This window comes from Chanos chanos, chromosome 14, assembly GCF_902362185.1.
Source record: "Chanos chanos chromosome 14, fChaCha1.1, whole genome shotgun sequence".
Taxonomy (NCBI): domain Eukaryota; kingdom Metazoa; phylum Chordata; class Actinopteri; order Gonorynchiformes; family Chanidae; genus Chanos; species Chanos chanos.
The window spans coordinates 10,123,052-10,150,928 of record NC_044508.1 but is presented as its reverse complement, the minus strand read 5'-3'; the positions used below and the strand labels follow the sequence as shown (position 1 = coordinate 10,150,928).

Genomic DNA, 27,877 nt, shown 5'->3' with positions numbered 1-27,877 from the left:
TCTTTTTTTCGCGCTTACTCGTTTAAAAATTGTTTGTTGGACCTTAGAAGTGGGCGTGTTTTTCCCACTGCCACTTCTTAAAGTTTCTGAAGTAAGTGGATAATCCTCGTAAAGTAATGACGCGGAAGAAGAACGCCCCTGGTTGCGAAGTGGAGAATGGAGACTTGAATCTATTATCTCATTCACAGAAGAGAAACTGTTGAGGAAACGTCTGACGCTCGGAGTTCACGGGGACAGCAAGACTGCCGTATTTTTGGATATATTTCTTTGTCGTTGTTGTTTTTTTCATACAAACCCAATGTTGGATCTATGTTAACCGTACGTGGAATCACAAATCTATTTTAAAACTTATAAGAAGGAATGCATCTTTTCCTTGTCAAACTAATTTTTCTGCTACCACTGATAACTCTGACAAGAGGTAAGATTTGTCACACTCCATCTGAAAGATGCGCTTGTTCGACTTGCCGGACTTGGAAGCGTTTATATGAGTTCAAATAATGTTGCAGTTGCTTAAAGATTACGCAGATACTTTCTATATAAGAAGTCTAAAGAGTCAGAACATCACTTGTTGCGCTAGCTTGTAAAACTGTACTGGCAGTCCCAAATTTGAAACTTTAGCCTATTAACGCAGTGAGCAACTGAAATTCACCAGCAAATAACTACTCCACACTGTAGGCTGTGCTTGCTCTCTCTTTATTTGTTTTTTTTATAATTTATTAGTTGTCGAGGTTTGTGTTTACCAGCTTTGGGTTCTACCAGCTTAAATATTTGTACCGAGAATAGATATGTATAGGCTATATTTTAAGTTTAAGTTTATCGTAATTTTAAGATCACAAAGACCCAGTCTGATTTACAGTGCATAAATACGGTTTTGTTTTTTTTTTGGTCTAGTTGTAATAGAATATCTGTGCAGCGGTGGCGCATCGCGCCAGTGTGGCTCACTTTTGCAAATTTCGCCTGCATCCCTGGACAGTTCGCAGATTGTGTGGTTTGCTTGCAAGCGCGTATGGGGCAACAGAATCCCTTCGTTGTTTGAGTCAAGTTTCTGAGAAATGGTTTTGCAATGCCATGTTACCTACCAAATATAGTACATTCTTAGCAACAGCTGCAGAATGAAGAATGCACGTACCAGTGTGGTGTCAAGTCCTGCTGTCTACAAACATCACTTTTAGGTGCTAGTAGTCGCACTTTGCCCTCATGCGCCCAGTAAGGGTGAAAGCATGCCATTCGCTTGCTATTAAGTTTTCAGAATAGCTCTGATGTTCCTTTGTTCAGAAGAGTTTAACTTGAATTGATTTACAGTTCTTAGCTGGTCAACTTTTTTTCCTTCATGATTTGGTTAGCTTAAAATGGCTCTAAAAAGTTGGAGTCTGTGGAATATTGTCTGAAAAAGTGGACAAAAGTATGTTTTTGAAAGTCTATACATCTTTCCTGTCTTTTCTCTGTCTGCAGGCCTGAAATGTTCTGAAAAATGTCAGAATGGTGGTACTTGTGTAGCCACCCCAGATGGAAGAGGAGAGTGCAAGTGAGTACGAAGTCATGTCTGTTTTTAAATTTTTCACACAGCGGTGCACAAATATATATCAGAATTCTGAATTTACAGGGAATTTGTGAGGTGTTTGAGTTTTTTTAAACTAGTGTAGCTGGTCAACAGAAGGGTTTTTTTTTTTTCAGTAGTTTATTTTTCTCCCTCTAAATTCCAATGAGGATACACAATCAACATCTAACTATGAGAACAGGCCAAAGGATGCACTCACGCTTGAATTCCAGTCTTTAATCTAGGGCCCTACTAGGCAACTGAGAGCATCGTAATTTTAGTATTGCCCTCCTTGCACACGTACATTCTTGGAGAGAGAACACTACATGAGCCAGCCGACGAATGAGATGCAGAGCGCTGATGAGGAGGGGGCACAGTGCTTATGAATACAGGCCACTTCTCTAGCAGCCTCTGAGACGCTAGGGGCCCTAAATCTTGTTTCTCCATCCTTTTGTAGTGCGACAGCTGGGCTTTGCCAGAAGCTCGGTGGTCATTGTTATCCAGTCTAGATTAATTCTGTGTGACTAATCTGTGTGAGGCTTCCCAGAATGCCTTCACCGCCACCCCTCATGCCATACCCCCGCTCTGCTGTTTTGTCTTATTTTGAATGGGTATTCTCTCTCTCTTTGATTTACATTGGGAGGGCAGATGGTAGTATAGTGTAATTAGACCAGATAATTTCATAATTGTAAGTAATGCTTTGGGGTGGAGGAATATCAGAGAAAAGTAGTCACACCTCAACTGTACAGTCTGCTGTAATTGTATTGTGGGAAAAAAGAAAAAAAATCTGATGGGTACAACTTCTCTTTATCAGAGCTGCGATTCTTAGGTGGTTTGATTTTCTAGCAGCTTCACTTTCCCGTGTCCTCAGAACTGTTAGCTTCTTTCAATGAGAATGCGGATTTGGCATTTGGTTTCAAGCTTTGGCCAAGGGTAGCAGTGTCTTCTTTCTGGTTATCAGTAGGTCTAGAATTGCTTTGGAGAAGCATGGTGGCAGCAGGAATAGTTGAAATGGCTCAGCGTTGTGTCTTTGTGTGGGTTTTTCTTTTTTTTTTTTTCTTCTTTTTTTTTTCTTTTTTTTTTTTGGCTTCATTCAGAGGGCTGCTAGTGCATGGAGCCACGCTGGCGGTGGGCCACATCCTAATTCTGTCTGGCAGCCTCCCTGCTGCAGTTCGGCCACAAAGCCACCATTGTGCCCCACTATCCTCAAACTCCTCTAATTAAACATAGAGATACGAGCAGGGCCACTCTCCCGCTCAGGATGGCAGAGTCCTGTGTCTAGTATCTTTTATGTATTGTTTGGTGGTAACAAGTGCACGGACCACAGAGTTTCTGCAGCCTGTCTGGCCAGCATTGGCAAGCTGCAGGTCCAGGGGTCTGTTTTGGTGTCCCGGAGCCTTTGGCAAATGGAGCCATTGTTTGTGTCCTGGAATGCTTTGTGACATTAACTCTGCTTTCAATATGTGAAGTTTTTTTTCCCGCACACTTATTTTGACATGTGGCTAAATGCTCATTAAGAGACATTTCAGATTGGTGACTTGCGAACTTTGTCTCATGGAAATTTCTTTTGTGTTATGCAGATAGAATATAAAAAAGTGATAAATAATAAATATGTCCTATAACTTGTCAAAACTACATCTGAAAATCATTTTAATATGATCAAGTTGTGGGTTTCGATGAGAGGGCCTTGTTCTCTTTTGCTTGTGGTTCTTGATTTAGAGAGTTTCTGTAGCCTTCTATCAAGGAATTTCTTCTTTAAAATTCTGCTGGAATAAGTTGTCATACTTGTGTGTGGCAGACAACTTTGTGTGTGTGTAGTTTGTTTCAAAGGCAACCAAAACCTGAGTTCCCTGTTACCAAGCACAATGTGTTGACACTGAGTCTCTGTTGTATTATATTTTTAGTGGAACAGATACAGAATGAGAGTTTGATCAAATCAGGTTAATTTTCAGAACGATACCACTATGGAGTTCAGAGATTTGAAACAATAAGAATGCATTACTGTTGATCATGAATCATTAATTTGTTTATCCACACTGATGTCCAAAGTGATTATAGTCAGTTGTACCTGTACATTGCTAAGTAGTAAAAAAGATACCCGTACATTGCTAAGTAGTAAAAAAAGATTAATAATAAAATAAATAAAAAACTTTGTTGGATTCTAGAAGTTGTTGGTCACTGTATCAGTCTAATGTGACACTGGGTTGCTGTAGTGGTTCTACTTGACATTCCATGCCAGGAATACCAGCTCCTCATATCTGCCACTCACAATGAGTCTCAGAGGGGGCAAGAGAGTGGTTATCTGTCACACCCCTAGACCAGGCCAAGCTTCTGTCCGACGTACATCGTTGGTAAACAGCATAGGGCAGCCCAAACTTGTAGATCTGAATTCCATGCTTGGAGATGAAGGCAGGTGGGGCCGGCTTCAAGGAGCTTAGTGCCTGACAAGGAGATGAGAGACACTCAGGAAGATGTTGAGAGTTTGTCATGCCCAGGCTCTGGTCAGCAAATTCAGGCTCCTCAGGACACATATCAGATATAACGTACCACATGGAATCACTTTCTTCAGAGCGGATCTTGATCCAACACTGAGGGAGGATTAAGATGGAGTGGGTTTTGGATAAGACACTTATGGATGCATCCATTTATAGGCCTGTTCTGAGCCTTCCCCACACTGAGTGTCTTAGTTCATACCTTATTAACTGCTATACATTACTGATGCTAAGTGGTGTAACAGGATATGTGTAGGTATTGAAATATATGTATGCAGTGACCGTCAATCGTACCTAAGACCAAAATAGAGCAGTTGACCTCTGACATCAAGGTTCACCAACTCAAATGAGCATGTAAATTATGGCATCAACCAATTTGAGTGGATGTACTAACCCTCACTGAAGTTTAATTAGAAACGAGGCCAAAAAGTAACCTCTAATCATCTTTCTAAAATACCATTCCCACATTGAAAGTCACACCTGCATAAAATTTGGCTTTCCCAACAAATGAAACTGATGTCTCAGATATGTTGATTCAGTTATATGGCACAGGTTACACATTGTTGTATGTGTGTGTGCAACCATGGTACGGTCCTGGTGAAGATTCTCCATACAAAATTTAGATAGGCACTGCACCTTTCCCTAAATGAATGAGACCTTTTGTCTCTCTAAGGGGGCTTCAATGTGAGTACTGTTTCCTGTACAGAGATGAAAGGCTTTGAGTGCTTCATGTTTATTCACAGACAAGAAATGATGAAGAACGAGGCAAGGGAAGCTGTAGTTTCTCTTTCCGTCTCCGTGGAGGCCTTATGTCTTCATATGACTATCAGCGATTTATTCTCTAGACAAGACCTCTATGGTAGTTCTGGTTGATGGTTTTGATTGACAGTTAGGATTACAGAAAACTAAAATCATGCTGTCTCTTGTTCTGCGAGGAATCCCACAAACTTTGATCGCACATTCGGTAATAGCTGAGTGAAGTAGGTTTGTGCTCTGTATGCACAGCTGGGCAAACAAGCAAAGCATCAGGCGTGTGTTGTTTTTTTTATTTGACGCTTTTGACCTAAGCCATCTGTCCATGGAGCATAACATGGTAAGTGATCAGTATCAAGGTACAGCCTTCTGAATGCACAATGCTTGCCATACATTCATAAAGTACTCACTAATACCTGCGGTTTCCCCATTCACCTCCTGCTTTTGTGAAGTGGCAGCAGATGTTTTAAGGAATGTGACATGCATGGTATCTAAACACTGAATATATAAGCAAACACAATGTATTGAAATTCATATTCATTCATCAGTCACCGCAAAAATTTGTTCTACATCCAGATACCATTAACTGCTTTACGGACACCTGAAAATACTAAACCTTGTTCCCTGGCCTCATAAAGTCACCAGGAGTAGTGCCCAGTTTTGTTGCTGCTTACTCTTTCCCTCAGGGAGTTGGCCTTTCCCATGGGGTCCTTCAGTAATAGGAACAAATAAACAGAGCGCTAATGAACACTAACAGATGTGAGCCTGAAGGATCAGGTCTCCTCTGTGATTACAGAGAGCTGAAGGACCCTGAGGGTGTCGTTTCATAAACATCAGACAGGACTGAGAGACTTTTTCAAAGTAAGACGCCCAGTAACAGGAAATGAGGGCTGAAGGAAGAACAGACTGATAAAAAAAATTGTCAGTAACTGTTTCCCATTGTGAATACAGTATTTTTTTTCCCCTCTGAGACATCTATAATGTTTATTACAGTTGAAACAAACAGTAAAATGGATTGTACTGAGAGTGTTTCCTTTGTCTATTAGACATATTTCCGCCCACTTTGCATTAGACCAGTCATGAAAGACCATCCAAGTTGGACTTTAACTTTTTTTTTTTTTTTTTATTTTGCAAGTGAGAGAGACAGTCCCTTCACTGTGTGACCTCTTAATGGCAGATGGCAGATTGGGCTGCAGTGGGTGGAAACCCCCTGTGTTTCATCTGGCCAAGGGTCAAGTGTCAAAAAAACATCTGCTCTGTCCCTATCAGACATTGCAGCACTGGCAGAGACCTGTTGTCATGGACTACCAACAACTATAGGGAAAAGGAATCCCAGCAGAGAGAGCGGACAGTGACAAGGAAACAACAGAATCGGTTTGGCAACAGGGTCATACCCTTGTCATGTAAGACCACTATGACTCACACCGTTTCCCTTGATGTTTCATTTTGACATCTTTGTTTTGTCTGGATCCGAAACTGTAATTTGTAAACTAGATGTTTATTCTGTCACATCATCTTTGACTGAGCCAATCGGTTTCTTCTGTGAGTAACCACAATCATTTACTGTGGTTTTTGAAATTTCAGTGACTCCAAAAATATAGTCTCACTAAGTTCTGGTCTGACCCATACTGGATTGGCTTTGTAAAGTTAGACTCTGTGCTGACAGCTTATTTGGCAAGGTTTTGCCAAGTTAAAGAACAAACTGATAGCGTTTCCCTCCTCACACACTCGTGTGTGTTTTATGAGGGAAGGCCACAAGAGGCTGGCTGCATGCTTTATGTATTTACCTTTTATACCCCTATGAAAAGTGGAGCTGTTTGCTGGGCTAGGGAAAACCAGTAGAGTTTCAAAGCTGGTGTCATTTTTTGCGGGGATCTGTAAAGTGCGGCTGCCAGGAGGAGTCATTGAGGAGCCCTGTCGGGGATAGGGATGCAGTCTAGGGTGACTTTTTTGGAGTAAACGGCAACATTCCTTCTAAGACATGAACTCCTCCTTCCAGACTACCCACTAAACCCCTAAACCCAGTTTCATATCCTTTACTTCAGACAGACTCTGTGCATTTGTTGGATGGCTGTCTACCCAGACTTGCCTAAAGGAGACTTTTTTTTTTTTTTTTCTTTGAGGATTTTACAAAGGATGCCACAAAAGAGCAATAGAGACACCCCATACTGTGGTTTTTGGAACATAAATACAGACAAACACTTAGCTCATTCAGTTATGAGTCAAAAATATTTTTTAGGGCCTTATCATTGTAGCGTTTTCCCTAGTTTCCTGTGAACCTCCCTCTTTTATATACAAAAAAAGACCTGAACGAACTGGAAATGGTGATATCAAAGCAGTGATTCCTTGTAACACTAAGGTGGTGTTTCCTCCATATTGTCTTTAATTGAACATTCCATTCAGATGTGTGTTCATAAAGACAATGTTTGACGTAAGGTGTGATTTTACAGTAAAACACTCGCTCAGTTCATGTTGCTGAACCTGAGTTCACATTGCTGGCCACATACATCAGTGATAGGAGCTATAATAACAAGAGAAAAGAGATATGTCAGTGGAAAGCAGACATTTGTATGTGAAGATACTTCCTGCAAGGCCTCTAAGGGAAAGAGGAGGTGAACTGGAGAACTGAAGAAGTAAAACAGAGACTAAGGGGGGGAATGAGTGAGAGAAGAGAGCGGAAAAGGGAGGGAAGGAGGAGGAGAGAAGAGGAGTTTTAGCAGCTGAGTGAACACTCCTAGGTTGGAAGCAGTCGGACCGTGGTCAACTCTGAATTACGGCAGGAACAATGGTCCTTCTCATGGCGTTTATGCGCTGTGCTGTGAGGTTGGGGGATACCATTCGGCCCCTCTATTCTCCTGGGGAAATGGTGGGTGGGGGGAAAGAGGGTGACCAGCAGCTGCCGGCCTACTCATTAACATGCGCACCTGCTCCCTGGGGCCTTTTTGGAAGCCCTGCATATGCCCCCACGACACTGGTCCAACTCAGACGCTGTCTGTAGCCAGCTAAACACTGCCTGGTTTTGAACTCCATCAAAACAACTCAGTATTTCTGTGGCCAAGCACATGGAGAATAGAAGACTGAGAGTAATTAGGTTTTTGATATTTCCTCAGAATATCTTTTGAGGACTTTTGAGACAATAGTGTGTTGTGACTGTTATTTACTGAATTGCATGTTTTCCAAAGTTTTTTTTTTTTTATTAACCTTCATAAATAATATTTCACTTGCATCGATATTTATTAGGGAAAAATAGCTCATTGACCCCAAGCCACTGTGACTTCAGTGTTTGAAAGAATGGTAAAAATCATGTACTTTTGATTATTACTTAGCATATTTGTGTATAAAAACATGCATAATTCCTCCAAGTCTACAGCAAGTGTACATTTGTATCCTGAGAAAACAGGCATGTTTACGTGAAGCAGGAGTGAAAAAAGGTCGTTCTGTTTCTGTGGTATATCAGTGTTGTCATGTCTGTATCTGCAGCCCACTGATATGTAGTGGAATGGCCATAGGACAAAGAGAGGAAAGGTAGTATTGTGGTTAGGGTATAATTCCCACAGTGAATTTAATGGCTTTGTCCTGCCCAGCATTGGGTCCTGTGTTTTCTTTTCCTGGTTTAAGTCATTGAATGTCCTAATCCTGGGACAGACCCTGTAAAAACACCACCCCCTCCTCACTTCACAGGGGCCATGGTGTGATCAGAGAACTGGCCCCTGGGAATGTGCAGGGGACACTTTGGATGGGCCCCTGGGATTCAAAGATATGGCTCAGATATTTTTGAGCCTCAGTGTGGTCTCACTTGTCTAAAGGTTATTTCAGCATTGTCATAAAGGGGAAAGAAGAAGATATCTTTGTGTGTGTGTGTGTGTGTGTGTGTGTGTATATGTGTGTGTGTTGCTGAGTGCAATTGGCAAAGATTATTGCAAAGCCAAGTCAGACTAGCCTTGTCGTGGAGTCATGTGTGGCTCTTTTCACAAAGTTTGCCATGCAGTCTGTCTTTATCCCACAACCTCTGATTGATGTAAGAGGGAGCTTCTACAGTAGGAGAATACCAGGCATTGAGCGGGGGGGGGGGTTGGGGTAGGGTGTGGGGTGGGGGGGTGCGCGAGCTTTGAAGTCCTGATAATGTTATCCCTTGGTTCAAAGCCCTTGCTATAGACACTGCCTTGTCCTTTGGGTGAATGAGTACTGGGGAAAAGCTGAAGCGAGCACATTTTTTTTTCTCTCTCCTAAGAGCTGTTGATGGGTGGCTGCTTTTCAAGTGTAACTGTTTGAAATGGGATTAGAACCTGAAGCCAGGATTCAACAGTTATTCTGAAGAATCCCAAGAGAGTTAAAACATGGAAAGTGAATTTCTTTCCATGAATTCATAAAAGCAACATTAGTTTGAGGATTAATGATGAGTCCTGTAACGCTGTACTTTTTTTTTTTATTTTGTAAAAACATTTCATTGTTTGTATTTATCTGTGAGATATAGTAGAGTGGGGATGGATTTTCCTTATTTGTTTTCTGGTTGACTTCCAGGATTTTTATCCAGCCTCTTAGAGGTCTGTGGTTAGATATTTTAGGACTCAGATAAAAGCAGAAGGTTACAGATTTAATTGAAGTGAGGGAGGTTTGTCTGTCTTGGGAATGTTGAGAAACTCTTGTGACCACTCTAGACGTTTTTCTGTCCCTGTTCTCTTTTGTTGTGTGTCAGAATGTGTGTGGTCCTCGGTTTTGGGCTCTGTCTACCATAGGAAACTATGTCTTTGTACTGGGCTCACTGTAACAGTTAGTAGAATTGCAAATTAAACAAGTAAATGTATTCCTACTCTTTGTTGTTATCTCACCTAGATTCATAAAATTTGATTAATTGCTGTGCTACATTTTACATAAAATATTTACACCATGGTTATACCATGATTCAGTGGATACAAAGTACACACAGAAACTCTCATCTTAGATGTGTGGTGTTTTATGATTGCTTGAATGTTTATGAAGGGTCTAAATCTGAGGTTAACTAAGCATTTCTGGTGATCTGAATGTGTGTTTGGCTTTGACCAAACATTATTTTATTTCTGTGAAGTTAGTACAGCGGTCTCAAAGTGCCACATTTGAATTTTCCAAGAATTTTTAGTCGTGTGGAAACTCATAAGCTTAACTTTGCTATTGCAAAATCTTTACTTCATGTCCTGGTTACCGTGGACACCCACCGAACCCGTCAGCATTATCATTTTGGTTTGACAGTTGTTGCTGTGTCCTTTTCAGGTGTCCTGACCGGTTTGCTGGTCCAGCCTGCCAGTTCACCAACCCTTGCTATAGCTCGCCATGCTGGAATGGTGGGGTTTGTCGTGTGATTAACCGTGACAACAAGGTGGACTTTGCCTGCACCTGTCACATTGGTTACTCGGACAGACTGTGCCTCACTCCTACTGACAACGTATGCCTGTCTTCCCCGTGCCGAAATGGTGGAACCTGTGAACTCATCAGCGTTCGCGAATACAAGTGCAAATGTCCGCCAGGATGGTCAGGTAAATTATACGAACAAATTACACGAATATAAGACACATTTACGGTTCATCTGGATAAGGAAAAGTGTGTGAGTGTTGGGTTTTTTTTTTTTTGCTTTGGATTGGTGTATTTTCAAGTTAACAGAGAAGCCAATACTTCCAAAACGTCCAAAATATGTCTATGTGTTCTCTGTCCGCATTCTAACCATTCCTCATGCCTTTCAGACACTAAGATAAGATGGTTTGTAGTCTGAGTCTCTCTCTCTCTCTCTCCTCTGATGAACAGGTAAAAACTGCCAGCAGGCGGACCCTTGCGCCTCTAACCCGTGTGCCAACGGGGGCCAGTGCACTCTGTTCGAATCCCATTTCATCTGCATGTGCACGCCGTTCTTCCACGGCCAGACCTGCAAGCAAGACGTGGACGAGTGCGCGCAGAACCCTTCCCTCTGCAAAAACGGCGGCGTGTGTAAAAACGAGCACGGCGCGTATCGCTGCAGCTGCCCGCCCGAGTACGTCGGCAAACACTGCGAGACGCTTTACATGCCGTGCAACCCTTCCCCTTGCCTCCATGGTGGCACCTGCGTTCAGAAAGGAGACACTACGTATGACTGCTCCTGTCTTCCAGGTAGGGCTTCACTAAGTCAGTCCCCAAAAAAACTTCACGGTATACAGGCTTGGCAACCGCAGCATTCTCTTAGAGAATCAATGGATACTTATAATGATTGTAATATCTAAATGAATAGCTAAAGTAGATTATTTTAACAGATTGCGCCTTGAAGGACTTTATGTATGCACCTTTTGATTTGGATAGCGCGTCTGGTAGTTTTGACCAGTTACGATGAATGACGACAATATAGATTTTCAGCGTCAGGAGTCCTCCTATCAACGTTAATTCTGATGTTAACTGACAGTTATGTTCCTGTGATGCTTATAACACATTTATATAGGCTTTGTAACGGAAGGTATCCAATGAGGTGCCAACACTTGCCTCTGAGTCCTTTTTTAAAATACACTTATACAGAGTGTCTATACAAATACACAAATAGCAAATGGTATGTTTATTTTGTGAAACAAATGATGACAGCCTGTTGTCTCAGTCAGACAGCGAAGTGGAAATAACAGTGTAGTTAAAGTGTTTTCCACTGCTCTGGGATGTCAACTTGGCTCAGTGTCTCAGCACGTTCCTCTGTCAGCGTGAGGTAACCTCAGCCTTGCTGTCGTCCACCCATTATGGCTGGTCCTCTGTGTGTGTGTGTGTGTGTGTGTGTGTGTGTGTGTGTTAGGGAACAGGAAACATCGGTGCTTATCACGAGGAAATGTCTGAGCAACAGCATCCTCATAGTGCTGTTTCAAACTCACACAAAACTGTAATACGCACATGTACACAAACACACAAGCACACACACACACACACACACACACACACACCCTAACTTAACAATGCCTGAGTCTGTCTGTCCGTCTGTGATCTGGGGAAAGAACAGATAGTATGACCCGAGTGAATGACTATATTTGCCCATTCCTTTATACTGAGGGATGTGTATGATACATGTGTAAACCTGAGAGGTGCTTGTGCACTGTTGCATATGTAGGTAAATGAAAGGAAACTGTGGCTAGTGTCAGTTGGTTCTCCTGTCTCAGACTAAAAAATGGGGCATCCTTTCTTCCCAGTAAAGAAAGTCTGTTGACCGCAGAAACTGTTTCGGTATGTTTGTCTCAAAAACGGTACCCCCTTCTTCAGCCTCTTCCAGGAATCTCTTGTCAAAGAAAGACAAAATGTTGCACTTAATCAATTATCAGATATTTTTTTATCAGATTTTTATTTGCTGAAGCTTGGAATCTTCCTTGGTTTTGTGTGTTTTGTGTTGTGTCTTATGTCAGTGGTGATAACGCATTGAGACAAACATGAGTGACTTAAATTTGTAAATATCACAATTAATGCGATTTTATTTTTCCGTCACAGGATTTAGTGGTCGTAATTGTGAAGAGAATATTGATGATTGCCCAGACCACAAATGTCAGAATGGGGGTACCTGCGTAGATGGCGTGAATACTTACAACTGCCAGTGCAAACCAGAGTGGACAGGTAAAATCTCTTCTGTACCATTTCTGTCTATCTATCTATCTATCTATCTATCTATCTATCTATCTATCTATCTATCTATCTATCTATCTATCTATCTATCTATCTATCTATCTATCTATCTATCTATCTATCTGCCTGGGCTACTTCAGGAAAGCTCAAAGTTTTGGTGCCTAGAATACCCCTGGGAATTTAATCAGTCAAACAGTACTGTGTGAATCACTCATAGACGTCTTATCACTTTTGTTTCAGGCCAGTTCTGCACAGAGGATGTGGATGAGTGCCATCTGATGCCTAACTCCTGTCAGAATGGTGGGACATGCCTTAACACAGAGGGTGGTTACCACTGCGTCTGCGTTAATGGCTGGACAGGTGACGACTGCAGCGAGAACATCGATGACTGCGCGGACGCGGCCTGCGACCATGGGGCCACCTGCCATGACCGCGTTGCCTCCTTCGTTTGCGAATGTCCCCCTGGTCGCACAGGTAATGGTCAAAGCTGTGGTGTCTCTTTTTCCCAAGATCATTTGCCTGATCTTACGAGTTATCGATTTTTGATTTAAGCTTTTTCCGTATACCTTGTCCAACATTAGGTAGCTACTCATAATTAAAAATGGACTTAGCTGTGTTTCAGCTTCTTAGAGGCAGATCTCAGTCAGCATTTTGTATCTGATCTCACCAAATGCAAAATTACAGACCAACAAAGTGATGTGTTGCAAAGCAGTTGCTGGAGAAACTAACGTTCTTTCTGATCTTGTCTCTGCTACAGGTTTGCTGTGTCATTTGAATGATGCTTGCATCAGTAACCCTTGTCAGAGAGGCTCCAACTGTGATACTAACCCCATCAATGGACAAGCCATTTGCACCTGCCCATCAGGTTACTTCGGCTCAGCTTGTGACCAAGATATGGATGAGTGCTCACTGGGTGAGAACTGATTGATCGTAGCTTTTTTTTTTTTTTGTCTTGCTATAATTTTGATATAATAGCATCTTGAGGTCTCAGGAGTGGACAGTGTGTTTGAAATGTTGTTGCTGATGATGGGTTGTCTCCAGGTTCAAACCCATGTGAACATGGTGGGAAGTGCCTGAACACAAAAGGGTCGTTCCAGTGTAAGTGTCAGAGGGGTTATGTCGGGGCGCGCTGTGAACTGGATGTGAATGAGTGCCTATCGAACCCATGCAAAAATGATGCCACGTGTCTTGACCAGATCGGGGGTTTCAAATGCATATGTATGCCAGGTATTGAAACATACATCTCACCTCTCTTTACGGTCGCATAGGAATATTGCAACAAACTTGCCATATCTCAAAGATCTCATTTGATGTTCTAAACAGTCAATGAATGTCTTCTTTGCTCTGTTATTAAAAAAAAAAAACAGAATTCTATTGTTGCTCATTTTGGATCAATGAAAAGTCGCTTATCCTTTTTTATTATTCAAAAAGACACAACAAACACTAAGCCACAGCTTGTATCTGTGTGGTACTGAAGGTTATTTTCTCTGTGCTAATTGGCAGGGTATGAAGGAGTCTTCTGCCAGATCAATACAGATGAGTGTGCCAGCATGCCTTGCCTCAATGCCGGCACGTGTATCGACAAGATCAACAGCTACCAATGCGAGTGCCCCACAGGTGAGCATGGGGAGGGGGGGGGGGCGCACTCATCCCACGGACAGAGGGGTGAGGGGCAAACTCGAAATCCCCTGCCCTGAGGCTAGATTAGCTAGACTGAACCAAAACAGCTGAAAAATCCATAAGGAATGTTCTGGAACTTAGCATTTCAGCAAAAGTTTTATTAGTTCGATGAGTGTATTTTCAAAATAGTTTGATGCCTGCGGACTTTTTGTACTGTTACTCCACTAGCAGGCACATTTCTCTCTCTCTCTCTCTCTCTCTCTCTCTCTCTCTCTCTCTCTCTTCTGATATTTAAAACAGTCTTTTAAATACTCTTGAATGTTCTTACCGGGACATCAGAACATTTTATGCTCCTTGGATGTCCTCCCTCTATGCTCCTTAGAATTTTTTTCTTTGCTCGTGAAAACATTAACATTCCAATGTGAGCTCATAGTGACATCTGCAATTTATACTGGTATTGTTGTAGAAGAACGTGTACTGAAAGTAATGATGGATTTTCCCTCCAAAAGTGTTTCCTTGGCTTTCATGTTTTCACTAGCGCCAGTGAAGTGGAAGTAATTTTTGTGGAAAGGGGGCAAGCATCCCCAAAAAGCGGATCAAAGGAAGATTTCTGAAAAGCAGCCTCCCATCATGGGGAAGGTACATTTAGGATGCTGTAGAATTTGTGCATTAATGCAAGTGTGAGTGCAGCCAAGAACTGTGGATCGGGGATAAAGTTGTGTGTGAAAAGAGGGCCTCTAAAACCCCATAGATTGGATGTAAGGTTTGGAGGTGGGGGTTAAGTCTAGGCCCCAACAGTCCTGCTTGAGATGCAAATCAGACTCTCTGCTAAGGCATGCGGGGAAGTGCCTTTTTCAGTTATGTACACAGTAATGTCATGGAAACCACCATGGAACCTTTTTAAAATGTGGCATTTCAGAGGCCTTATGGAAATCCCTCTTGGCCTGAAGGTGTGTGTGTGTGTGTGTGTGTGTGTGTGTGTGTGTGTGTGTGTGTGTGGTGTGTGTGTGTGTGTGTGTGTGTGTGTTTGTGTGTGTGTGTTGTATGGTGGGACCAAAGAATGCAGGGCCTAAAGAAATAGCTCGCTTTCCAACAGGTAGCTAACAGGATTGCACTATTACTCTCAGATAGTTGATCTCTACTACATGTGGATTACTGCATCACCTATTTCTTGGAGAAATACTGTGACTCTTTATTGAGTTTGACTGTTAAAGCTCTGCAGTTATGGAGATGTAGTTTTTAATGTGCTCTGACTGCGCGTTCGGGCAGCAGACTTTGTTCAGAGATTAGAATAACCGAAGGAGAAAAGACCGCCCGCTGGGCAACTCTGAATGACGGCGATTCTGAATAGTGTGGGGCCGAAGGTCGCACAGGGCCCTTTTTTGGGAGACGCAGACCCAAAAGTGGAACTATGGCGAGCACAGGAGAATGCACATTGTGATGGAAAAGTTTCTAGGAACAAAAGAGGCAACGGGCACTGCTGCTGGGCCTTCCATTCAACAGACAGATTCGCCTTTGTCTGCTGTCCCTGGTCAGGACGAGTGGAAGGGTTTGAAAAGGGGGTTGAATGTAGAAGGGGGGGGGGTAGTGGCATGGGGAGGTAGGAGGGAGGGGGTTGAAGTGTTACTGAATGGAAAGGGGTTGTTGTGTTGATGAATGGAAAGGAATGAAGCAAGTGAGGACCAGAGATATCATTCTAATGACTGCCTCTGTCTCCTCTCCTCTCCTCTCCTCTCTCTCTTTCCGCTTCATATGTCCTCCTTCCACACGACCATCCATCGCATGATACTCCTCCCTTTCCTCATCATTTCATCTCCTCTCTGCATCCTCCCTTTCTTTCTCACAGGATTCTCAGGAAACCAGTGTCAATTTGATATTGATGAATGCGCCAGCACTCCATGTAAGAATGGGGCCAAGTGTATCGATGGGCCCAACAAGTATACCTGCGAATGCACTGAAGGTGTGTTTTACTGTTGCAACCTGTCCATAATCATGCCTTAACAGTGAGCACACAATGCTTCCTTGTAGTTCACACGCAGTTCTCAACACCGAGCACACACTGACACCCCTGTTTTACTGCACACACATTAATTTTAATAATCCCTTCCCTTCAATTGGGAATTTACCCAGAGTAAATAGATGTGGATCTGTAGGTAATCAAAGCATGCATTTTTACAGCTACCCTTAAAGCTGTCTGTACCATTTCTCTATGGAGATGTTATTTTAACCTGTGCAAATATATCTGGTGCCTGTATCATGGCTTCCTTTAATAAACAACCTTTTGTATCTCTTGCCCTCTGAAAGCACCATGCATACCGATAAATCCCAGAGGACATTTCTCACTTAATTCTTGGTATATGAGAAAAAAAATCCAGCAGAATTAAATGTTTTTAATAAGAATGCTTTTCACCCATACCTGCAATATCGCTGAGACACTCAAAAGTCAATACTGCAAGTAGTGCATTGTATGTCCAAGTTCAAGTTTTCAACTCTTTCCTTCCACAGGTTACACAGGTCAGCACTGTGAGTCAGATGTTGATGAGTGTTTCTCGAACCCTTGTCACTATGGCACCTGTAAAGATGGACTGGCCTCATTCACATGCCAGTGTAGGCCTGGATACATGGGTCGTCTGTGTGAGACCAACATTAATGAGTGTCTGAGTCAACCCTGTCAGCATGGAGGGACATGCCAGGACAGAGAAAACACTTACCTCTGCATCTGTCCCAAAGGAACTACAGGTGAGCAAAGAGGAATAGTTCTTTAGAGGACTAGTGTCAAAGCATATTTGCGTGTGTGTGTGTGTGTGTGTGTGTGTGTGTGTGTGTGTGTGTGTGTGTGTGTGTGTGTGTATGTGTGTGTGTGTGTGTGTATGTATGTGTGAGTGTGTGAATGTGTGTAAGACTTTCCAAAACTAGTCTGTGTGCTACTTTTGTCTAAGATGGTCACTGGTCAGTTGGAAATGTGTGGTAATATTTTTATATTTGTATAGCTCCATCCTCTTTATCCTTTTTTGAAAATACATGGGATTTGCATAATATCTAACCTAGGGTTTTTTTCCAGGTGTTAACTGTGAAATCAACTTTGATGACTGTAAGAGTAACCCCTGTGACTATGGCAAGTGCATGGATAAGATCAACGGCTATGAATGTGTCTGCGAGCCTGGCTACACAGGTGAGTAGTGAAAGTACTGCTACACACACAGCATACCTTGTTAAAGCACTACTTCTGTGGTACACTCATTATGATGTCACTAATTAGCTAACTCCAAAGGGCAGCGTATTGAATGAGAATGCTATTGAGTGAGATCCAATCAAAGGGTCACCAGCTTTAAAGGGGCGGGGCCAGGTTTTAACCATTGACTGTGGAAGAAGCGAAGGGTTAAATACATGTGTAGACTAATCAATGTGGGAAGTGCACTCCAGGGTTTGAGATGCATTTAACTATGGTGAATTTATACAATAGTGTATTTGATCATCTTATCGTTGAGAGGAAAGACAGCTCATGGATGCAACACTGACTGAATTAAACAACTTTTCAGAAATGTGGGAAAAATATTGCTTTGCTTTATGGCTGTAACTTTTAGAACTAAAAGATGCCTCAAGGAGACCTGTACTTGCTTAAGTACTATATACTGCAAAAGTGTATCTGTGTGTTAGAACAATGAGCATTTATTATGTAGAAGACAAGGTCTCTGTGTGTCTGCAACACCTGGGAGCAAACACCAGTGATTGTGTGCTCCATGAGAGAAGCTATGTTGTACACCCCAACACATGTCCTTGGAGGTTGGTCTGACTGCATGAAAAAGCTCTGTATTCTTTAACTAGAGAGAGAACAACGCTTTGCTTCTGAGGTGTACTTCACTCTACACAAAATAAAGATTGATTCATCACATCTGACGTTTGTTGTCTCTGAAACTTAGCAACTCTTCATAAGGAGACTCTGAATTTCCCTTACAGAGGCCATGATACTGTCATTGGTTGTTTGTCACTCTCATTGTGCTGTGTAGTGCTTAGCATTTTTGCGCTTGTTGTAGTGACTGAAAGTATAAGAGAGCTGTCAGGTAAAGAGAAGGAAGGAAATTAGATCTGCGACATGAGTTGACATATATTTGGTTGTTGTGTTAGTCATAGTTACGTTTTTTTTCCCCCGGTAGTTGGTCTGAGAACAACTGTAGATCTTAGTGACGGGGTGGTAAACAAATGGTTTCACAAATGAAAATAAACAACAAACACGGTCGACCCCTCTGTCTTAGAAATGGTGCCTTCAATGTTTCTTCTATATCTGGCCTTTGTCACTTACCTTTTAAAGCGTACTGAACAAAAGATTAACTTCCACAGGTAGAGTAGGTAACGGAGCATTTCCCAGGTGGAGTAAACAGGGTGTGGGTGGGGACAGCTGGTGTGCGAGCCGGCTCAGCCCCGGGATCGGTATCAGCTTACAGGTGCCCATAGAACAGACCCTCAGTCCTTTCCAGTCTCTCCGTCTGATGTACAGACATGCAAGCTGCTCAGCTATTCATGCCCAAATACTAGGGGACATCTGGAATTTGAAAGGAGAAAAGATTTGCAACAGATTTGTGAAAGTCAATCTTTTAAAAGGGAGATATGGGCCAGTGAGAAACAAAAGTCTCTTCCTTTATGTTGGTTATTGCGCCGGGTGAATGTGGCACCGCTTCAGCTGGCCTCTTAAAGCCTGGAAATGCCTCAAAGACCAGAATCGGGCTGAGAATATGCTGAATTGGTGAAGTGCTGGATGGGGAAGTACTTACAGCCTCTCCCACCTTGGAATAACGGACTCTCCTTTTGGAGCAGCTAAATCCCAATTAAAAAAAAAATAGATTCTGCGCATGCTTAACGTTGTGTTTTTTTCTTTTGTTACCAATACGTTTCTGTTATGAAAGATGTCTTAAAATCCAAATTTTAGTATGCTAGTTTTTAAAGCAACAATGAATTCGAGAATGGTTTCATATAAACCAGGACGAGGGCAAATACTTTCCGTGACCTTGCCCTGAAAAATAATAATGGATTCCAGTATGTAGAGCAATGCGCATATATACAATTCCCCATTAGAAACCAGTCAAAAGTTTTACTTTTAAAAATATTCTATTCTATGTCGTGTGTATGGCTCATTAAATTTCAGTTTGTTATGAGACCCATATTTTCTAAGAAACACACGTAACACATTCTTTGTTATTGTGTTTTCAGGAACGATGTGTAATATCAACATTGACGAGTGTGCCATTAACCCCTGTCTGAATGGTGGCACCTGCATTGATGGTGTGAATAGTTATACTTGTATGTGCCAAGAGGGCTACGATGGTCCTACATGTCAATTACAACTCAACGAATGCCTTAGCAACCCCTGCATCCATGGACGTTGTGAAGATAAGGTCAATGGGTAAGTGCTATTTATTTTAAAAATATGACAACTTCTCACCTAATTTCCACTTACTATGGGCAAATGAGAAGAATTCCCTAAATAAGTCACCGGTTACCTTACAGTCATGAAGCACTGTTTTCAAATAATGTAATGACATACAAGGACTCAGCTGTACCTGCTTACATGAGTAATTGAGTAACAGAATGAGCCTGCTACTATATATTGTACACTAGATGCTTCAAGGCATTGAAATAACAAAAGTGTCCTATACCATTCTTCAGCTATACCTTCTTGGGCTGAAGTAACCTAGACCCAGAATACTGGGTGACAAAAATCCATTAGTATTTGCTAGTTGAGCAGGACTAATAGTCTTAGCCAATGAAATACCTCCTTGTTTTGTTTGTGACCTGGCTGTGTTCATTTCTCTCTCACAGCTATAACTGTGTCTGTGATTCGGGTTGGAGCGGACCCAATTGCGACATTAACAACAACGAGTGCGAATCCAACCCCTGCATGAATGGCGGAACCTGCAAGGACATGACCAGTGGATACGTGTGCACCTGCCGAGCTGGATTCAGCGGTCAGCCTTAACGATCATTCCCAAACACACAGTTCTTGGCTTTTGACTGCTGACCTCTTCCCCAAACTTAATGGCTATGTGTGCTTTCTTAACATTCAATTGTAGGTCCTAACTGCCAAACTAACATCAACGAGTGTGCCTCCAACCCTTGCCTGAATCAAGGAACCTGCATTGATGATGTGGCCGGCTACAAATGCAATTGCTTGCTGCCTTACACTGGTATGGGAGTTGCCTCGTTTATGGCATTTTAATGTCTGAGGATTGGGGGATGAATTTTTGGCGTTAGCTCAATTAATTTCTTCTCTCTGAGCCATAAAAATATTTGAAATACTTGAAAATGTGACCCAGAGGCATCGCAGATGAATAAGTTCAACAACAAGGCTTCCTCTTCACTGAACCTGAGTCCCAGTTTTGTTGATATTGGCCCCCGTTTAACATGGCTTGCAAGTGTCTCTGATAAGGAAATAAAGGGAAATGGTGGTGTTTTTTCAGAATCCTTAAACATTCTTTCCCTCACGATGTATTACTTGACAAAACAGATAAGTGGTGCTCATCTGCGGAGCCCAAAATTATAGCTCTTCGCTTTGACTCCTCTTTGGAAAAATCCACATGCCGTCGGCACTGGAACGCCAGCAGCCCCGGTCACGGTGGGGTGGGAACGGTAGTCCTGACACATTTCCTGTTTGCCAAGCTTCCTCTCTCACAGAAAAGCAAACGAGCTCACAATGACCGGAAAACCCTGCCGGCTTCCTGCCTGAGCTGGGTGCCGTGGAAACAGATAGGAGAACAGTCTCTGAAGACACAGGCTGTTCTCTCCTGTGCGTGGCCATGCCCTCTCAGTATGGGAAGAGGCTAATTCTACACATGATGTCATTGCCTTAAATTAGTAGTTTAACATTGTCCGAAAGCATCTGTTGTCAACATTGTAAACTCTGCTCCTTTTCCACGTAAGATGAGTAAATTCAGTTCAAACGTGATCCAAAATAAAACAAGAAAAAGTAAGCAAGAGGTGAAAGGTTAGGTTTTCCTTTTTTCATTTGGTGATAAGTGGTCTGATCCCATCAGGTCCCTGTGAGAAAACAGTGAAGGGCCGGTACTTGCCTCTCAGAAGGAAATTAAGATGTTTGTTTGTGTTTTTATGACACAGGTGAAAATTGCGAGACCTTACTGGCGCCTTGCGGCCCCAAACCCTGTAAGAATGGAGGAGTATGCAAGGAGTCTGAGGATTACGAGAGTTTCTCATGCGTTTGTCCTGAAGGATGGCAAGGTATGCAAACACTTCAATATTGTTTATGTCTGTCTATTTTAAGTCACTTTACAACAATATAATCCTCAGTAAACCTGTCTGAGACTGCTTTGTAAGTTTTAAATATTTAGGATATGTCATTTTGTAAGAAATTTATTAGGATTTAGTTTGATCTGAATACAATAGCAGATAGAATGATAAACAAAAACTTCACTTATTTTATTATTCCACAGTAATAATATCAGATGTTTTTCTATTTAATTATAAACATTTTTGGCCATATTTCAGAGCCCATTGTTATCCACATGAATTCCTATAACAGATGTCGACATAGGAAGTTGTAGAATTTCTATGAAATACCATACTTAACACCATGTACAACTCTAACTACCTCCCTTCCTTGCTTAGGCCAAACCTGTGAGTTTGACATCAACGAGTGCGTGAAGAACCCTTGTCGCCATGGCGCCACCTGTCAGAATTCCAACGGCAGTTACAAGTGCAACTGCAAGTCTGGCTACACTGGCCGTAACTGTGAAACAGACATCGATGACTGCAAACCCAGTATGCTGCTCTTGTCCTGTCTGCTTTGCTCCTTCACCCTGTTTTCTTTTCCTCTTCTGTCATCTCTTCTTTAGTTCTCTTCCTTCCTTTTTCCACGTATCAGTTTAGTTTCTGGCTAACCTCTACATCCTTTTCTCCATCCAGACCCGTGCAGTAACGGTGGCCTCTGCAAAGATGGTGTGGATTCGTTTGAATGCACGTGTCTGCCTGGATTCCGAGGTGTTAAGTGTGAGGAAGATGTCAACGAGTGTGAAAGTAACCCTTGCAAGAATGGAGCCAACTGCACTGACTGTGTCAACAGCTACACTTGCACTTGCCCTCCAGGCTTCAGTGGGATTCACTGTGAGAACAACACACCTGACTGCACTGAGAGGTATGGTGTGTGTGTGTGTGTGTGTCTGTGTGTGCGTGCGTGTCCTCACTTAATGTTCTGCTTTGCGTATTGCCCTCAAAGTGAACTGGTAAACTACCCGTTGTTGATTTAAATGGTTATGAATAAAGTTATGAACCACACCCCTCTCTATTTGGTCTTTGAAGCTTCATCAGTGTGTGTCTCCCATTGTTAGCTCATAAACACAAGGTTAAGGATAAAGCTGTTGAGAAGGCTCCTGGTGGTTCTTTTTATGCTGTCCCTTGGCGCCCCCTTTGGTGACCACGTGACTGACAGAAAAAAAAAATGTTTTATTGCGTTTTACAGCTCTTGCTTTAATGGGGGGACCTGTGTGGATGGTATTAACACGTTTACGTGTCTGTGCCTGCCCGGGTTCACGGGGAGCTACTGCCAACATGACATCGACGAATGTGACTCCAAGCCCTGTCTAAATGGTGGCAAGTGTCAAGACAGCTACGGCACCTATAAATGCGCCTGCCCTCATGGCTATATGGGACTCAACTGCCAGGTAATGAGACGTGCCCTTTTATACAAGCAACTGAATATTGCTGTGTTCTTAATGCATTTCAGACATCTTTTATGTAATAGAAGCAGACCAATGAGACAATGATCTAAAAGTTTAAAGATGGCTCAAAAATGGATCGAAACTCAAAAGGGGTTCAACAACTTTATACATTTTTATGAACATACATAAACCTCTAAAATAGTTCATATATGTATGGATGAGGCATGTAGAGTGGAACAAATATAAAATGTTTAGTATATATGAAAATAAAAAAAAAAACATGCCCATTTACTGCCAAGCCAAATCACTGAGTCTCAGAAATGAACATTCCTGCTGTGCCGTGACTGAACCTCTCATTGGTCAGACACTGCATTGTTGTATATGTTCTGTTTCTTAATGTCTGGTACACTTTGTTGTTCTGGAAGAGAAAACAATAAAGTGTTTCATTGGTGCTTATATGAATAGGAGGTCAGTCAGTTTTATTTAGATTCTGGAGGCCCATTGTAGCATTCAGTGATTTATTAGAACCATTACACAACAATAATCAAACGCAAAGGCAGGCCTAAACACTGCATAACTGTAAAGTGTGCCAGATGTCTCCCAGCCTCTGTTTGGGGCTGATGTGAATGTTGTGTAAGTCTTTATGCTTTTGGGCCTTTCAGAACCTGGTTCGATGGTGTGAGTCATCTCCCTGTAAACATGGGGGCACCTGCTGGCAAACAGGGACGACTTACAGTTGTGAGTGTCAGACAGGCTGGACTGGGTTCTACTGTGATGTTCCCAGCGTCTCCTGTGAGGTGGCTGCCAAACAGCAAGGTATGTGTGTTTTTAGTGCCCTTTGCTTTCCTTTAATTCGGTCATGTGTTTATCTACGATTAGTTTATTGAGTATACCACTCGTGCTCTAGGCTATGCTCTGATGTGTTGTCTGTGGTCCTGTTAGGAGTGGATGTTGGCAGTTTATGCCATAACTCTGGTAAGTGTCTGGATGCTGGGAGCACACATTACTGTCACTGCCAGGCAGGATACACAGGTAGTTACTGTGAGGAGCAGGTGAACGAATGCATCCCCAACCCTTGCCAGAACGGAGCCACCTGCACTGACTACCTGGGAGGCTACACCTGCGAGGTAATCTGTTCAGACGGAAATTGCTCTCTACTGCTTCCTTGCATTTCCCTTCATGTAAAAAGAGCTTCAGACACAGAACTGACCTGACCTGATCTGCATTACATTGAGAATGAATCCAATTCAGTTCATTCAAAATAGTTAGAAACATTTTATTACTTATTATGTTTTAATGCATTACTTCAGTCTGTTTTTAGACATATGCTTATCTAACTGTTTTGTTAGCCTTTTACAACTGCATAGCTACACAAAGGAAAGATGAATAGATAGAAATCCATGATAGATTTGACCTGTTCAGCTCATTTAAGGAGATTTTGAAAAGAACTAAAGAAATGCTTGTTTAGCAGGATACAGAAGAAACAGAAAAGTAAAGATAACAGCCTTGTTTCATGTTTGCCATTGATTAAAACTCCCCCCCACCCTCTCTCTCTCTCTCTCTGTCTCTCTCTCTCTGTCTCTCTCTCCTTCAGTGCGTGCCAGGCTACCATGGGGCGAACTGCTCTGAGGAGATCAATGAGTGCCTCTCCCAGCCCTGCCAGAATGGGGGCACCTGCATCGACTTGATCAATACCTACAAATGCTCCTGTCCCCGGGGAACACAAGGTCAGTGCTCTTCCTCCGCCTCTTCGCTCCCTCGCTCCCCCCTTTCCCTCTCTCTGCTTCATTAATTAGGGCTTAAGCACAGGCAATGTGCTTACATTTCCCTTTGCTGATAGATGAGGGAATTATACTGCTCTGCATACATCTGGACGCGTTTAATTACACGCTGTAAAGTGAGACTGCTTTGTTCCATTAAAATAAAAGTCACCTCCAGTTTACATGTTTTGTAAGAATGGGTTATTGTTATGTTTTAGACTTGGGTCAAGCCATGGCAGGTTTTTCTTTTTGTTGGTTTGTTTTTAGTAATTGTGCAACCCTGGTTGACTTACTTTTAAATGACCTGCTCCCATTTTAAGTTTTGTCAACGATGGAAAAGCCAAGATCATTTTATTGTTTTATTTTATTAAAGCTAAGATAATCTTAGTAATGTGTATCTGAATGTTAAATCTTATTCAGAAATAAAATTGATAATCCTTAAAATGTGTGTGTCTTCTCTGGGCATCACTCAGGCGTCAACTGTCAGATCAACGCGGATGATTGTACGCCCTTCACTGACCCAGTGACGAAGGAGCCCAAGTGTTTTAACAATGGCAGATGTGAAGACCGCGTGGGGGGTTACCACTGCGTCTGCCCGCCTGGCTATGTGGGCGAACGGTGTGAGGGTGACGTGAACGAGTGTCTGTCCAACCCCTGCGATCCCCGTGGAACACACAGCTGCATCCAACTCACCAACAACTACCGCTGTGAATGTCGCACTGGATACACAGGTAAACAGTGAAACCCATGCCTGTCCTTTTATGTCATGCACTGTCACATACTGTCACATACTGTCACATATGGCACATGTGCTGAGTGTTGTAACTCATATGCATGACTTCTGGTTGTGTTAGGTTGAGTCTTCAGTTCAGTCAGTTCCAAGAATGATGTGAAACGTTTGATGATATTTGTCTTGTAAACAGTGAGGATTTCAGATATTGATGTATCTCTGTTTGTATTTATTTGTGGAAACAGGACAGCGCTGTGACACTGTGTTTGATGGCTGTAAGGGAAAACCGTGTCGTAATGGAGGGACCTGTGCAGTGGCCAGTAACACCCCTCATGGCTTCATCTGTAAATGCCCACCAGTGAGTATAGTAAAACTACCCAGAGCCTCACATTCAACGATTACATTATTATTATCAAAACATTATTATTATCAAAACGTGTTTGGTAAAAACACCTTAGCACTGTCCATGGGTAAACTATGGTGAAACTGATTGTTGAAGAAATCAAGTCAGTTAAATATTTTAATTATTCTTTACTTAGAACATAAGACATTAAACATTAGAGCAGTCTTAGCTGTTCTAGCTTGTTCACCAGGATTTTGTAAATGGAGGAAGGTATATGAAATTAAAATTTATGGTAATAGAAATGACATATAATTGAGGAGATTTTTCTGTCAGACATAACTGAGCGCAAGTGGCTTAATATATATAACTCTAACGCTTTGAGTAGAATTTATATGTCTTAACTACAATGGTGACACCATATTTAACTGTGAGTATAATTTGTCTGTTTCAGGGCTTCATTGGCTCTACTTGTGAATACGACGCAGGTGCTTGCGGTAGCCTGCACTGCCGCAACGGTGGGACCTGTGTGTCCGGCCACAAGAACCCCAAGTGCCTCTGTACCCCGGCGTTTACCGGCCCAGAGTGTCAGTACCCCACAGACAGCCCGTGTAACTCCAATCCCTGTTACAACGGGGGCACCTGCGAGTACACGTCCGAGCCGCCGTTCTTCCGCTGCGTCTGCGCCACCAACTTCAACGGCCTCCTGTGTCACATCCTGGACTACACCTTCCAAGGCGGCTTGGGCGCGGACATTACGCCGCCGCCTCACGTGACCGAGAGCTGCGACGTCGTGGAGTGCGAGGAACGCAAAGGCAACAAGCTCTGCGACACGCTTTGCAACAACCACGCGTGCGGCTGGGACGGGGGAGACTGCTCGCTGAACTTTAACGACCCGTGGCAGAACTGCAGCGCCGCGCTCCAGTGCTGGCGTTACTTCAATAACGGAAAATGCGACCAGCAGTGCGCCAACGCGGGCTGCCTGTACGATGGCTTTGACTGCCAGCAGCTGGAGGGCCAGTGCAAGTGAGTGATGTTCAACGTCTGCACGCGCTTAAGAGTCTTCCCGATGCTTTTAAGGTTGTGCTCATGTATATAGGTTCATCAGGTGTGTTTAAGTTACAGTCAGAAAGCAGAGTTTTTATGTCTTAACTGGAGCCCTTGCCTGGGTCAGACTCTCCAATTTCTCCATCAAGCAACAGTGATTATAGCTCATTGTTATGCACAAAATGCAACCATTAGCAGATATTCATGAAACATATTCAGCAGACGTCAACATTACAAGGGACCGATTGCAGAACCCCTGACAACGCTATCAGATTCACCTGAATTTGAGTTCTTTTCTCACCCTGTTTGTTTGTCTTTCTTTTTTAGCCCACTCTATGACCAGTACTGTAAGGACCACTATGCTGACGGCCACTGTGATCAGGGCTGCAACAACGCTGAATGTGAATGGGACGGCCTGGACTGCGCCAGCAACATGCCGGAGAAGCTGGCGGTTGGTAACCTAGTGCTGGTGGTCAACATTCTGCCCGACCAGTTACGGAGCAACTCGTCCGGGTTCCTCCGGGAACTCAGCCGGGTTCTCCATACCAATGTGGTCTTCCGTAAGGACAGCCATGGACAGCTGATGATCTACCCCTACTACGGAAGCGAGCAGGAGATCAGGAAACACAATATCAAGCGCTCGACGGACAGCTGGATGAATATCCACACCGACCTGCTGAGCGCTGTGAAGAGGAGCGTGGTCACGGTGGTGGACAGAGTGCGCAGTCGCAGAGAACTGGACCACATGCAGATAAGAGGGTGAGCACATACGTGTGTGTGTTTTAATAGGAGAGTGTGAAAACATAGGGAGGTTAGTATTAAGAGTGTTAAGAGGTAAATATGTGTGCGTACGTGTGTGTGTGTGTGTGTGTGTGTGTGTGTAGGCATAGGATAGCAACATTGAAATTAGGCCCAGACATCTTTGGTCAGAGCTAACATGATAGATATCCAGCATGTGCCTTGAACAGAGAAATGTTTCAATAGAGAATTTTTCAAAAATGCTTTTTATTTGTATTTTTTCTATACAAATATAACAGCACTGAATAACAGTATAAACTCATTCATTATACCCTGTTTACATAATCAATCATCCATTCTGCAGATCACTGGTGTACCTGGAAATTGACAACCGTCAGTGTTACCAGCAGTCCACTGAATGTTTCCAGAGTGCTACAGATGTGGCTGCCTACTTGGGAGCCCTAGAGTCCCATAAAAGTCTTAACTTGCCCTACATCATCGAAGTCGCAAGTGAGTATAGAATGAATCTCATGATGGTCTGAGTACTGTTGTGTACTTCTGCCAACTTCCACTTTCCTCCAATCAGGGTGCTGGCCTCACTCCCAACCCAATA

The 27,877-nt window shown here is 42.8% G+C and overlaps 1 protein-coding gene across 3 annotated transcripts in view; it reads left to right on the top strand.

Moving 5' to 3' along the window:
* The first annotated feature begins 288 nt into the window (after positions 1-288).
* Positions 289-27,877, top strand: part of notch1b (notch receptor 1b) — a 35,301-nt gene continuing 7,712 nt past the window's right edge. For all 3 annotated transcript variants that reach the window (XM_030791156.1, XM_030791155.1, XM_030791154.1), the window contains exons 1-27: positions 289-418; positions 1,453-1,525; positions 10,030-10,292; positions 10,558-10,896; positions 12,235-12,357; positions 12,607-12,840; positions 13,124-13,279; positions 13,408-13,593; positions 13,870-13,983; positions 15,833-15,946; positions 16,492-16,725; positions 17,048-17,158; positions 19,192-19,384; positions 19,801-19,946; positions 20,052-20,165; positions 21,094-21,213; positions 21,601-21,753; positions 21,898-22,126; positions 22,451-22,652; positions 23,312-23,465; positions 23,592-23,776; positions 24,244-24,376; positions 24,883-25,140; positions 25,385-25,497; positions 25,934-26,505; positions 26,854-27,285; positions 27,629-27,774. In XM_030791156.1, coding sequence (XP_030647016.1) covers positions 361-418; positions 1,453-1,525; positions 10,030-10,292; positions 10,558-10,896; positions 12,235-12,357; positions 12,607-12,840; positions 13,124-13,279; positions 13,408-13,593; positions 13,870-13,983; positions 15,833-15,946; positions 16,492-16,725; positions 17,048-17,158; positions 19,192-19,384; positions 19,801-19,946; positions 20,052-20,165; positions 21,094-21,213; positions 21,601-21,753; positions 21,898-22,126; positions 22,451-22,652; positions 23,312-23,465; positions 23,592-23,776; positions 24,244-24,376; positions 24,883-25,140; positions 25,385-25,497; positions 25,934-26,505; positions 26,854-27,285; positions 27,629-27,774 — 5,155 coding nt within the window. In that variant the 5' untranslated portion in view covers positions 289-360. The remainder of the gene's footprint in view (positions 419-1,452; positions 1,526-10,029; positions 10,293-10,557; positions 10,897-12,234; positions 12,358-12,606; positions 12,841-13,123; positions 13,280-13,407; positions 13,594-13,869; positions 13,984-15,832; positions 15,947-16,491; positions 16,726-17,047; positions 17,159-19,191; positions 19,385-19,800; positions 19,947-20,051; positions 20,166-21,093; positions 21,214-21,600; positions 21,754-21,897; positions 22,127-22,450; positions 22,653-23,311; positions 23,466-23,591; positions 23,777-24,243; positions 24,377-24,882; positions 25,141-25,384; positions 25,498-25,933; positions 26,506-26,853; positions 27,286-27,628; positions 27,775-27,877) is intronic.